This window comes from Chelonoidis abingdonii, chromosome 2, assembly GCF_003597395.2.
Source record: "Chelonoidis abingdonii isolate Lonesome George chromosome 2, CheloAbing_2.0, whole genome shotgun sequence".
Lineage (NCBI taxonomy): Eukaryota > Metazoa > Chordata > Testudines > Testudinidae > Chelonoidis > Chelonoidis abingdonii.
The window spans coordinates 83,420,823-83,434,093 of record NC_133770.1 but is presented as its reverse complement, the minus strand read 5'-3'; the positions used below and the strand labels follow the sequence as shown (position 1 = coordinate 83,434,093).

The 13,271-nt window shown below is 40.5% G+C and overlaps 1 protein-coding gene across 2 annotated transcripts in view; it reads left to right on the top strand.

The window, feature by feature from the left end:
* Window positions 1-13,271, top strand: part of CPNE4 (copine 4) — a 464,843-nt gene that overhangs the window by 335,501 nt on the left and 116,071 nt on the right. For both annotated transcript variants that reach the window (XM_032805885.2, XM_032805883.2), the window contains exons 6-7: window positions 3,190-3,273; window positions 7,559-7,648. In XM_032805885.2, the coding sequence (XP_032661776.1) occupies window positions 3,190-3,273; window positions 7,559-7,648 (174 nt within the window). The remainder of the gene's footprint in view (window positions 1-3,189; window positions 3,274-7,558; window positions 7,649-13,271) is intronic.

Here is a 13,271-nt window from a genome sequence, read left to right as displayed (position 1 = left end):
TACTTATACAGCCCAAAATACCGTTAGCCTTCCTGGCAACAAGGGCACACTGTTGACTCATATCCAGCTTCTCGTCCACTGTAACCCCTAGGTCTTTTCTGCAGAACTGCTTCCTAGCCATTCGGTCGCTAGTCTGTAACAGTGAATGGGATTCTTCAGTCCTAAGTGAAGGACTCTGCACTTGTCCTTGTTGAACCTATCAGGTTTCTTTTGGCCCAGTCCTCTAATTTGTCTAGTCTCTCTGTATCCTATCCCTACCCTCCAGCGTATCTACCACTCCTCCAAGTTTAGTGTCATCTGCAAACTTGCTGAGAGTGCAGTCCACGCCATCCTCCAGGTTTACTGCCCTTTTTAAAATGCCAAGGGTTGTTTTTTAAAAACAATCTACCTAGTTTATAATAGAAATTCAGGGTGTAAACAGCACGGGTTTGGCAGATAAAAAGGGTCTGTTGCTAGTTTAATCGTTGGTGAAAATTTTTTTCATAAAGCTTCAGTGGAGATTGAGGATAATCGAATAAGTGAAACAAACTATCAGTTTCTCTTCACGGGAATGGCTGTAGCATCTCATGCAAAACTGTAAAAACCCCACAGCTATCAAAGCTTGCCCTAATTGAGCCAATAAAGGTTATATTTTTATAGTAGTACACATTTGTAAGGTAGAGCTACAGTTTAATATTTTACTGAAACCCACATAGCTCAGATGGCAGATCTTTGTTTCGAGAGATCTAATGGAAACTCTTCACAGTAGAACAGTAACTTCCAAAATGCTTATATTACATTATTAGCTACCTTACAACTACCCTAACAAGCAGGTACATTTATTGAATGTTGTAATCACTTTTGAGCACTCAGGCAGACAAACTATCATTTTCCCATTCTGGGGAAGTTGACTTGAGAAAAAAGATTCTCCAACAGAGATATGTATTAAATAAAAGACAATTTCACTTTTAGTTTTATGTTGTTCAAGGATATTTTTTAGGACTGCATTTTGTTAGCAATGCAGTTATAAACCTAATTTCCAAAAGTAGCTAGTGATTTTTGGTATTTTGGTGCTCAATTTAAGAAACCTCAAAGGTGCCTAATTTTTCAGAAAGCATTCAACACCCATAATCTGAAAATTAAGCTGTCTGAAGACATTTCAAGTTAGGTACCCAAAATTTGAGCTAACAAAATTCGTTAGTTGCTTTTGAAACTGTAAGCCATGTGCTTGTGTTAAAATTATGTAACTGCTTTTTGTATCGAAAGAACATTGTGCATTATATCACTGGCACACATTTAATGAATCATTTAACGTTATTAAAACACTTAGACATTAAACCTTTATTGCATGATGCATCTTCCAGAAAGAGGACTGCTCCAATATTACTGTGAAATAAAATAAAGCTGAACATGCTCAGAGACATACTGTAACAGCTGAAATGGTTTGAAAACATTAATAACTATGAAACAAAATTTGATAAAACTCTTAGCAGATAAGTGTTTCTTCAGCATTGACTTTTTCTGAGTTATTACTAAGGAACTTTAATGTTAAGTGATGTTTACTGCATAGGCTCAGAAAGAATTAGACTTTTCTTATGTATTTATGGAGATACCATAAACTAAAATTCATAATTAAAAATCCTTCCTTTCCTAGCTTATTAAAACAGCATAGTTTTAACAATAATGTATTTAGGGCACTCCATTTCAGTCAGTTCTTTAGTTTTTTCATGACATTGAACTGGAGTGACGCTGTATTCATTCTGTTTACTTGTTTTAATCTGTTTCCAGTTTTCTTTTTCTCTTGTAATCACATGTTGTTATTCTGTCTGAATTTTCAGTACTGCAGAGGAATTTTCGGGGGGTGGAAGGGTGAATGGTTTGCCTTGAAATTACTTTTATCAAAGATCCATAAAAGCTTTTGTGTTCTTAAAAGGTTTAGTAAAATTCTTTAAAAACCTGCATTGTGACTGCTTGATCCTGCAGACTCTTACCACCATTTATTGTATGTTTATGACTATTCCCATTAACTACAATGAGATTACTCAGGTGCATAAGGTTACTCACATGCCTACATTTTTGCAGGATCAGGGCCTACACTGAGTTTGTGCATTTCAAATAATAGGCCACATCTTGCCCATGCTCCAGCTGCTTTCTGCTGCATTTAGAAAGCTGGTTTAACCATCTACCTGGGGGGCCAGTAGGAGGTTGTGGTAGAGAGAAAAGGGGCCATGGTCAGAATGTAGCTGTGCTCCAACAGTCGGCAGCTTTAGTAGCAGCCCCACAGAGCTATAGACAGCAGCACAGTTTAGCGCAGTCCCAAAGTTGCTTAATACTGCATCAGAATCCAGGATTGGGGCCCAGTAAACGCTTTGCAGCCTTCCCCTACAATCATCTGCATGCAGTGCATATTTTGGATTTGCTCATAGTTAAGGGCATCTAGCAGCTTCCCTTTCCCCGTTCTGTTTATTGTTTAAACACAGGTCATGTCTTTAATATACCTCTACCCCGATATAACATGAATTCAGATATAATGTGGTAAAGCAGCGGCTCCGGGGGAGTGGGGCTACGCATTCTGCCAGATCAAAGCAAGTTCGATATAATGCGGTTTCACCTATAACACGGTAAGATTTGTTGGCTCCTGAGAATGGCGTTATATCGGGATAGAGGTGTATTTAGGAGGACTCTTTTCTCTAAGAATACATCACCAAGCCTCCAACATAGCTTGCCTGTGCTAATGTTTGTTGACAATAGCATTATATCCCAGCCATTGAACTTTGTTGGGTTATCTGAATAGGACTAAATTCATCCATTGTGTAACTCCTTTGAAATCTGATCCAGCTTCCCAAATATAATAAAACTGATGATAAATGACCAAACTCATACTTAGGACAGAAATAAATCAGCTAGATAGGCTGCACTCAGCAGGAATCAGGTTGTGTACAGGTGGGGAAGTTATCGTTAAAGGAGAAAGCAGGCCACAGTATTACTGTAAACAATGCCTATTGCCATGATTGAATAGCCAAACTGAGACCAGTGAAAGCATCGTGTAAGCCCCGGTGGAACAAGTAAGGATAAAAGATAGTTCTGGGATACCTAATTGTCTCACTGAAACAGAATTAGCATTTCTTTTTCATTAGCAGGGAAGCAGAGGGATGCTGTGGATACACTCCAATGGGTCTCAAGAGTAAAGTGCTCTGATTTTTATTTTAGGATTTTTTCAGCAAATCTGATCCATTTCTGGAGATTTTCCGAATGAATGATGACGCCACCCAGCAGCTCGTTCACAGGACTGAGGTGAGTAATGGGCTGGTTTTATTGTCCAGGGGCACAGCTGGTCTGTAGCAAGGAATAGTTTTATCTCTGCCATTTCAAAGGACACACTTCCAAGCACCCATACTGACTCACTGAGGTCCTACTTACTCCTTCCCCCCACCCCCCCAGTTTCACACTAGGGTAACTATTGACTTCAGTACAACTACTCCTGATGTGTGCTGCTGGGAGTGAGAAGAGAAGAGTGTCCTGGGAACCTAAAATGCAGACTTAATTTAATTTACAGCATATAATTGTGTTTGATGGGGTGACACTTTCCCAGGGCACCCAGAACTATAAGTCAGTGGTTCTCAGTCAGGGGACTGGGGCCCCTTGGGGGCGCACCAGCAGGTTTCAGGGGGTCTGTCAAAGAGGGCCATCCTTAGACTCGCTGGGGCCCAGGGCAGAAAGCTGAAGCCCCACTGCATCGGGCTGACATCTGAGTCCCACCTTTGGCTGAAGCCGAAGCCTGAGCATCTTAGCTTTGTTGGGGCTCCTGTGGCATGGAGTTCCAGGCAATTGCCCTGCTTGCTACCCTGTAATGCTGGCTGTAGCTTTTATATACAGAAAACTAGTTGTTGTGGCACAGGTGGGCTGTGGAGTTTTTATAGCATGTTGGGGCAGTGGGCTCAGAAAAAACAAGGATGAGAACCCCTGCTGTAGGTGACCTCATTACCCCTTTGCGTTAGCAAAAGAGACACTTGCTGGTGTTAAATGGGGTGACCGCTCTCTGTCACCCTCAGCTGTTAGCCACGCCAGACAACTTCTGAGGATTCTGCCAGCCTTTACTTTGCATGGCAGGTAACACTTGCTGCACTCCAGTCCCTGAGCCTCGTTAAAGAGTGTTCAGCCTCTGTCACTGAACACACAGTAATTACCAAGCCTATTGCCTCTAAAGAGACAGTGTGCACACCCGCTTACTGGTTTCAACTAACAATTCACCCTTATGATAAAACACAGAGAGGTTTATTAACAGAAAGAATGAAGTGATACTGAGTAAAGGTAGTAGAAACAGATATAGTTACAAATAACACAAAAACAGAACAGGCTTCTAGGAGACTAAACATAACTGTGGCAGGATGAAATCTTTGTCTAAGTCAAATTTCTCACCTAAAGCAACCTCCCAGTGTCTCCAGGCCCCTGGACCAGCTTTCATGTCCTTTTTGCTCCATCATTGATGGCTTATCACAGGGTTCCCTTTCCTCTTCCTTATAGTAGCCCAGAAAACTTTTGAAGTGTATCCCAAGACAAAGTTCTTCTCCCCTGCTATTTGTTCTTCCATGTGCTGATGCCATATTGTCTTTCTCGTTCTCCTGTTAACTTGCTTTTTTCCTGTTGACTTAATATGCAAATGAAGCTAGCTTTGTGTTGACTTACACAATGCTTGGTTTATATCAGTGACCTAGGCAGACAGTTAAATCAAAATTCCTTTGCCTGGGAAAAACGTTTTGATCTACCCTGCCTGCTTACCTAGTTGAAAGATGTTTGTAATGCATTCATACAACTTCTTGAATAACACCTGTACATATATCTGAAAATGCTTATCATGACCAGTATGATATAAGCTTTCATTTCTCACCCTATACAACATTCTTCATAGATAAATACTATGACAGCAGTGTGTTAGATGTAGTGAGTTTGTCAGGCCTGACAAGAATTGCTGACAGAGTAGTGAACCCCCAATGGACTTGTGTGTCACAAATGGTCAGTATTTTTAAAGAGCTGCTATGACAATGAGACAAACTGTAGACAATATCACGTTTTCCCCCCATCCCCATTAAGCCCCCATAGGATCCATTCTGCCTCTTCTTTCTCCCGTATGGCTGATTATCGTGTGATTTGATGTGAACTGATGTTTTCCTCATTTGTTATTCAGCTGCTTCTTCTGCCTGTTTGATTTGATTTCTATGTCATAATGTCAGTATTGCTTCCATGGCAATGAACTATGGAACCACAAATAATGGCTCAGATTGAGGCTCTTAGATTTGTAGACAGGTCACATTGTCAGCCAGCTGTTCTTTGATGTAATGGATCCAACAATCATTCTGCTAGGAAGTTGGGGTGGGAGATGGGGACCACAAGGGCCCAAAATTGATACATAGGCACAGGTGTCATATGCCACCTTCTTTATGCATTGTGAATAGTTCCATTGACATCAGTCAATGAGTAAGGCTTTGTCTACACTATGGGCTAAATCAGTGCCGCTGCGATTGATGCAGTGGGCATCATTTTAATGGGTCTGGTAAAGTCATAAATCGATGGAGAGTGCTCTCTCATCTACTTAATTAGAGAGGTGGAAGCTAAGTTGACTGGAGAACATGTCCCATTGACATAGTGCAGTATAGACCCCACAATTAAGTCAATGTAAGTTATGTAGTTAGTAATGTAACTTAACTAGCATAACTTACATCATTAGTGTAGACAAAGACTTAGTCTTTGCATGACTCTGGCCTCAGACAGTACAGGGCTGAAGTGGTAATATGGAACTGGGTTTCCATTTCTCTTTTCTGGCAGTATAAGACCAGATTGTTTTAGCATGTATCTATGACACTGCTAAGACTGCCACTACGTCCACTCTTGGAGCTGGGGTGTGATTCCTGGATTACAGACGTACTCATCTGAGCTAGCATGCTAAAAATTGTAGCTGGGGTAGCACGGACAACACTGGTGCAGGCTAACCATGCCAAGTACATATCCACAGGGGTAAGGCAGGTTTGTACTCAGTACCACTGCTGCTGCCCATACTACCCTGGCTACACAACTATTTTAAACTCACTGGCTCAGATGAAATCAAGCCCGTGTTTACACAAGCTGGGAGTCACTCCCTTAAGTCACAGGGTAGATTTGGTCTTAGAAAGTTACAGAGAAAACATTGGTGTGTGTCTGCCTGAAAAGAGAGCTGTTATTTTATGAGGCAGAATGGAGCCAGCATGTTACAGAGAAGGCATATACTGTGCTCTGTAATGAAGACGACTTCTGTTCATTCTTGTTTGGCTATTTTCCCTTATGCTTAAATAAGGCTGCTTCGTGTACATTCCAAGACCTTCAGGAACTAGAAGTCTGGAGGAAGAACCTAGCCTTCAAGACTGTTTTGTTTTATTCTGACTGGTTCTCCACATGGACCACTCTGCCCGCTTATACTCATCTTTTTTTTCATGATGTCACATATGTGGCTCTTGCCCTTTTTAGTGCCTTTGGGCTTGACCCCACTGTCCGTGCTCCGTGACTATGTTCAATGGGAGTTTTACCAATGTAAGAACTAAAGGATCAGATCCTTCATAGATTCCAAAGGGGAGAATCACTATTCTGTGAAAAATTAGACATAAAATCAGATTTTGACTTCAGACATGTATGCCTATTGCTATCTGTGGGAGCCAGAGGCAAGAATCTGAATCAGGAATTCAGACCATATCATTAACTTTCTAATTGCATGGCACTGGTACTTAACATCATGGTAAATAACCTGATACAGCACATACCATGGGCCATATCCTCTTCCTAACAAAAACCTGAGAAAATGGGCTGTGCATGGGAAAGGTCCAGGGAGCCAGAGTAACCAAAATGGAGTAAATGGAATCCTCCCCCAAAACCACACCTACGTACACTGGACTTCAGTACGCTGCAGCTAGTGCAGACCATAGTCACTTCCACCACTGGTGCTTCGACTGGAACACAGTTCTGTGGTATACAGGGGTCTGGGTCCTTGAGCTAGCTCCCTGCACCTTTTCACAGTAGATCTACAAAGACTTGGCTACGTTCAGGGCTTGTTCCATCTGTTGGAGAGGCAGGAGCAGAATTTACTCCCAGGTAACTAATTGGTCAGCAGTCACTATGTCAGTAAAGCATACTTGTGTGATGTATAAACGCTTTAAACTTCAAACATTTTCAAGGGCTTTAACGCACTGGGCTTTTAGTTAGCTCAGGCTATTGCTTTTTAAGAGCCTCATCCAAAGTCCTCTGCAGTCAGCAGGAGGACTCCTGTGGTCTTCACTGGGCTTTAGATCAGGGCGTAATCTGTATTAATTCTCTCTTGTTGCCGTACACATAGAAAAGATTTCATTAAGCATAACAGTCTTTGTGTGTCCCGTGGATTGCTACAGAAGCATTGCCAACAATATGGTGCACTTAATTTGATGGATTAAAGGTTTACTCTCTACACATTTTTCCGTTTCTTATTAACATACTGTGTTGAAAATCATAGTTATTGTTTAGCATTCTATTTTGAAAAATGCAAATGTCAAGTATTTTCCTTTTTTCTTTTCATTCTCAGGTTGTGATGAATAACTTAAATCCAGCCTGGAAATCATTTAAAGTGTCTGTAAATTCTCTGTGCAGTGGAGATGAGGATCGCAGACTAAAGGTCAGAGGCCTGTCTATACCATGGAACAGTGTTCCTTTTAGAAAACCAAACTTTGTTTCCAGTTTTCGATGAAAGATTGCAACTTCACAATGCCTTTGACACCAATGCTGGTCTCACAGCCAGATTATGATTAGTCAAATCAAATGAGAGATGCACAGCAATGGTAATCCAAGTTGTTTAGCTAATGACCATTTCTGACAATATGAGTTCTCCCAGGGAAACTCCACTTAAGTCAATTGAACTGCAGTGGTTCTTATAGTAACCTGGAAAATAAGGTGGATATACATGCCAAGCAGTTTATACATGCTGCTGGAGAATTTATAACTAGAATTATTCATCTAGTGGACGTATATTCAGATAAGGAAGCTACCATTTAGCCACTGCTTCCCCACTCCCACATATGAACAACCTTTGCTTACCAGGGGAACTTCTATAATAATACAGTTGTCAATATGTGCAAACTGAAATGATCAAAAAGGAATATGTGCTGATGTAGCAACACACTTACAGACCATCAGACAGTCTGGTGGTGAGAGCCTTGCATGCTGGTGGTGAGGAAGCTCATTTGTCTCTTGATGCTTCTGGTGAAATCAAGGCAGGAGCCATGTTTCCATGTCTTCTAATTGGGTTGCTCTTAGAATCCTGCAAATCATGAGAGGAATTCCAAGATTACAAAGGGCACCAGTAAACAACCAGCCCCTTTTACTTCACTAATGAAATCTGTAGATCTGTTAGGAATGGTGCATACAACGAGTGAGTGATTGGAGTTTGGAAAGGGTTTGCGAGTTAGGACCATCCTTATGCTTGAGACATTACACTTGAGCAGAAAGTTCCCTTCTCTCTCTTTCTTTTCCTGTGTTGTTCTTGTTAGCCTAACAGTTTGCTTGATGCTAGCTTCAGTTTAGGATTCAAATTTGTTTTCAGAGGACATGTAGAATCACATTGTGATTTCTTTGAGCGGTGTCACACATTCATCTCTTAGAAATCTATGTTTAGCCATTTAAATGCCAAGGTAGATTCACAGCATCTCTCGAATTTTCTGAGAGCTGTTGGATACTACTGATATTTTTCTTTCTAGCTAAAATATAAGAAGCCTGGTTCTCTGTGGTCTTGCACCTTGTACAGTATAACCATTTACCCTTGTGCAAGGTGAGAATAAAATTCTACCATTCTCATTGTTACTTTTAATACCCAATTTGCGCTCACACTGCATAAATGCATATGACTATGCAAGATACAAGGCAGCAGAGAATCAATATGTAGCAGTTCAGTAATGGCCTCTCTCATGGTGCTAAATGAGATCTTCTCCAGAAACGGAGTGGCAACCAGCTCCTTTTGTGATGTTGTAAGTTGCTCAGCATTTTGGTCCCAATCCAGAAAATGCTTCAGAGCGTGTGTAACTTTGTCTGTGAGTAGTCCCATTAAACTCAATGGAGCTGCATCAGTTTACGCTAGCAGAGAACTTGTCCCCAGTACTAGGATACAAAACTTTGTAATATTTCTTTTATAATACAGAAGTAATATGTCTCCCTACAGACCTGTTCTCAAATTTAAATTTGACCTGTTTTGATTTTAATATTGTTAAAGAATGTTCCTTTTTTTTATAGATAGATAGATACACACTCCCACCCCCGCATATAAGAAATGTTAAAAATCTATAAAATCTTTCCTCTATCCAAAATGATGTTTGTTCATATTTTTAATTGGGTTTATTTGTTTGAGTGCATTTTCTCCACTACAAATTAAGGTCCAACAATGGTAAAAATGAGTTTCTATTCATCTCTTGAAGTTCATCTCCTTGTCTGCCCTTGACCCCCAATCTCATAGCCTTCTGCTATTTTGGTATCAGTATCAGAAGCTGGGTATTCCCCAGAGAAAGTTGACTTTTATTGTTATTAATTTACTGGGCACTCCTAAAGACCTTACAGTCTGAGCATTCAGGAGACAGATGGGTAGGGGGAAAGGTTAAGGTTAAGGAAAAAAAGAGGACAAAGAATCATAGGGTAGCTTAAGTTTGTGTATTTATTATCGTGATTGTGACTTACTGTCTTAATAATAGCGATGGTGTTAAAGAATTGTTGTGATGTAGGGATGATGATGATGATGATGGCCATATCAGCAGGTAGGTAAATACTAGTGGTTGCTTCATGGGTTTTTGTTCGTTATGGGGGGTTGACATGCTGGGCAGCAGTGAAAAGTTGGAGGGATGAGTTCTGGGGCAGAAGGAGGATCAAAGGAGCAGGGACGGTGGGGACGAAAATGACAGAGGGTAGCAAAGAAGAGGAGAGGATGAGGTGGATGGAGGAAGGGGAAAGTGAGGAGGCCAAGGGGGCTGAGGGCATATGTGATAGCCAGATATTAGATGGTAAAAAGGAGAAAAATTCACTCTGGGCAGTGTCAGGAAGCTGGGGTCACACAGAATCTTTCTCTCTGCTCCCAAGTTCTTCAGAGATCAGACCAGTTGTGTTTGAGCAAATACTTATGGGAGTGCTTTGGGACTGTAACAGCTGTAGGGGTGAACGAGAATAAGCAGTGGACACGAACTGCCTCTGTTTTAAACTACATATAAGAAAAAAGCTATTGGCTAAAGAGCCTTTCAAATGCAAATGAAGAAATAAGCGGAGGAGTTATTTACTGTAGCTTGTGTGGGATGGCCGTCATGTGAGGTGTCAGAACAATTACTCTATTATCTTTCTAGGCTGCATTTTATATAAATTCCTTGAATAAATTAAATATCCATGAGTTAGTTACCTGAACACCAAAAGATCGTTTTTTTCAAACTCAGGCCAGAGGAGCAAGTATTCTCTATTATATCACAATGTAGAGCTTCAAAAAGAAAAAGCAGAGGCTATCCAGGGGTGGCCCAAAGGTGACGTGAAGGACAATTAAAGTCAATGGGCATTGCAAGAGCTCAGCACCTGTGAAAATGAGAGTACTTAATTAGGTTCCAGATTTAGACTTAGATTTAAATATTGCATCCAGATAAGAAAATTATAACCTAGATGTTTTGCCTTTTTGTACGAAGATATAATGCAACATGCATCCCTGCCCCCAGGCCTTGATTCAGAAAGCACATAAATACTTGCTTAACTCCAAATAACTATAATAGAGATGCTTTTATACACAAGCTTAAAGTTTGACATCTTTAAGTGCTTTGCTGAATTGGTGCCTTAATTTTGAAACATTAGAGAGGTTCTGATCTGTAAATCTTGGGAGAAGGTTCAGGACATCCTCTCTCCGGAGAGGCCCACTTGAGGGTCATTTTAAGACTTCTTGTTCTGCTAAAGCCGCATGTGCTGTTCTGCCCACCCCACTCCTACTCAGTGATGCACATTCCATTCTAATACTTTTAATCCCCCTCCACCCTCTTTCCTTCCCATAGTTCTCAAGTCAATTGATGGGATAATATGAACTTGTATGTGAAAGGTTTAAGCATCTACTGATATAACAATCTGATTTTGAATATTTCTCTTATAGACCTCATGATTTATAGACCTCTATCGTATCCCCCGTTACGTGTCTCTTTTTTAGCTGAAAAGTCCCAGTCTTATTAATCTCTCCTCATATGGAAGCTGTTCCGTATCCCTAATAATTTTTGTTGCCCTTTTCTGAACCTTTTCTAATTCCAATATATCTTTTTTGAGATGAGGCAACCCCATCTGCACTCAGTATTCAAGATGTGGCAGTACCAGGGATTTCTACAGAGGCAATATGATATTTTCTGTCTTATTAACAATCCCTTTCCTAATGATTCCCAACATTCCATTAGTATTTTTGACTGCCACTGCACGAGTGGATGCTTTCAGAGAACTATCCACAATGACTCCAAGATCTCTTTGAGCTAATTTAGAACCCATCATTTTATATGCATAGTTGGCATTATGTTTTCCAATGTGCATTACTTTGCATTTATCAACACTGAATTTCATCTGCCATTTAGGGCTGCCCAGAGGATTCAGGGGCCTGGGGCAAAGCAATTTTGGGAGCTCCTTCCATATAAAAAGTTGCAATATTATAGAATACTATATTCTCATGGGGGCCCCTGTGGGGCCCCCCACTTTTGCCCCCTCCCCGCCTCCAGGCAGCCCTGCTGCCATTTTGTTCCCCAGTCACCCAGTTTTGTGAGATCCCTTTGTAACTCTTCGCAGTCTGCTTTGGACTTAACTATCTTGAGTAGTTTTGTATCATCTTCAAATTTTGCCTCCTGATTGTTTACTCCTTTTTCCAGATCATTTATGAATATGTTAAACAGCACTGGTCCCAATACAGACCCCTGGGGGACAACACTATTTTCTTCTCCATTCTGAAAACTGACCATTTATTCCTACCCTTTGTTTACTATTTTCTAACCAGTTACTGATCCATGAGAAGACCTTCCCTCTTATCCCATGACAGCTTACTTTGCTTAAGAGCCTTTGGTAAGGGACCTTGTCAAAGGCTTTCCGAAAATCTAAGACACTCTGTCCACTGGATTCCCCTTGTCCACATGCTTGTTGACCCCCTCAAAGAATTCTAGTAGATTGGTGAGGCATGATTTCCCTATATAAAAACCATGTTGACTCTTTCTCAACAAATTGTGTTAATATGTGTCGATCATTTTGTTCTTTACAGTAGTTTCAACCAATTTGCCTGGTACTGAAGTTAGGCTGACCAGCCTGTAATTGCCAGGATCTCCTCTGGAGACTTTTTTTAAAATTGGCATCATATTAGCTATCCTCCAGTCTGGCACAGAAGCTGATTTAAATGATAGGTTACGTATCATAATTAGAACTCATGGGTGAATACCATCTGGTCTTGGTGACTTATTACTCTTTAATTTATCATTTTTCCCCAAAAACTCCTCTAATGATACCTCAATCTGGGACAGTTCCTCAGATTTGTCACCTAAAAAGAATTGCTCAGGTTTGGGAATATCCCTCACATCCTCAGGCTTGAAGACCGATGCAAAGAATTCCATTAGTTTCTCTGCAATGTCCTTATCTTCCTTGAGTGCTCTTGTAGCATCTTGATCATCCAGTGGCCCCACTGGTTGTTTAGCAGGCTTGCTGCTTCTGATGTACTTACAAAAAATTTTGCTGTTACTTTTTGAGTCTTTGGCTAACTGTTCTTCAAATTCTTTTTTGGACTTCTTAATTATATTTTTATACTTGACTTGCCAGATTTAATGTTCCTATTTTCCTCTATCGGATTTAACTTCCACTTCTTAAATGATGCCTTTTTGCCTCTTGTTATACCAATAAAAACTAGCAGGATCTTAAAGGGGACAAGACATTTGTCACATTTATTGTAAATACCATAATAAAATAAAAGATAACAGTAAACAATGTTGTTTGGTTACTTATTCCTATGATTATATATATATATATATTAATATATATATATATATATATATACCATTCACATAATCATTCATACAAGTTCCTGTGTAGATATTATAGTTAACAGCCTAAAGTTGCTTGTGACAGAATACTGGCCAGGTACTTTGTACACAAGAGTGGAGCTGATCCGGGTCAGGTGCACCTGATGCTCCTGGAGGCTGGCCAGCAGAACCATAGACTCAAAGTCCTCAGTCTTCAGAGTCCAGCTTTAGAGGGATTTTCCCTATGTTAGTTCATGGGAGTTG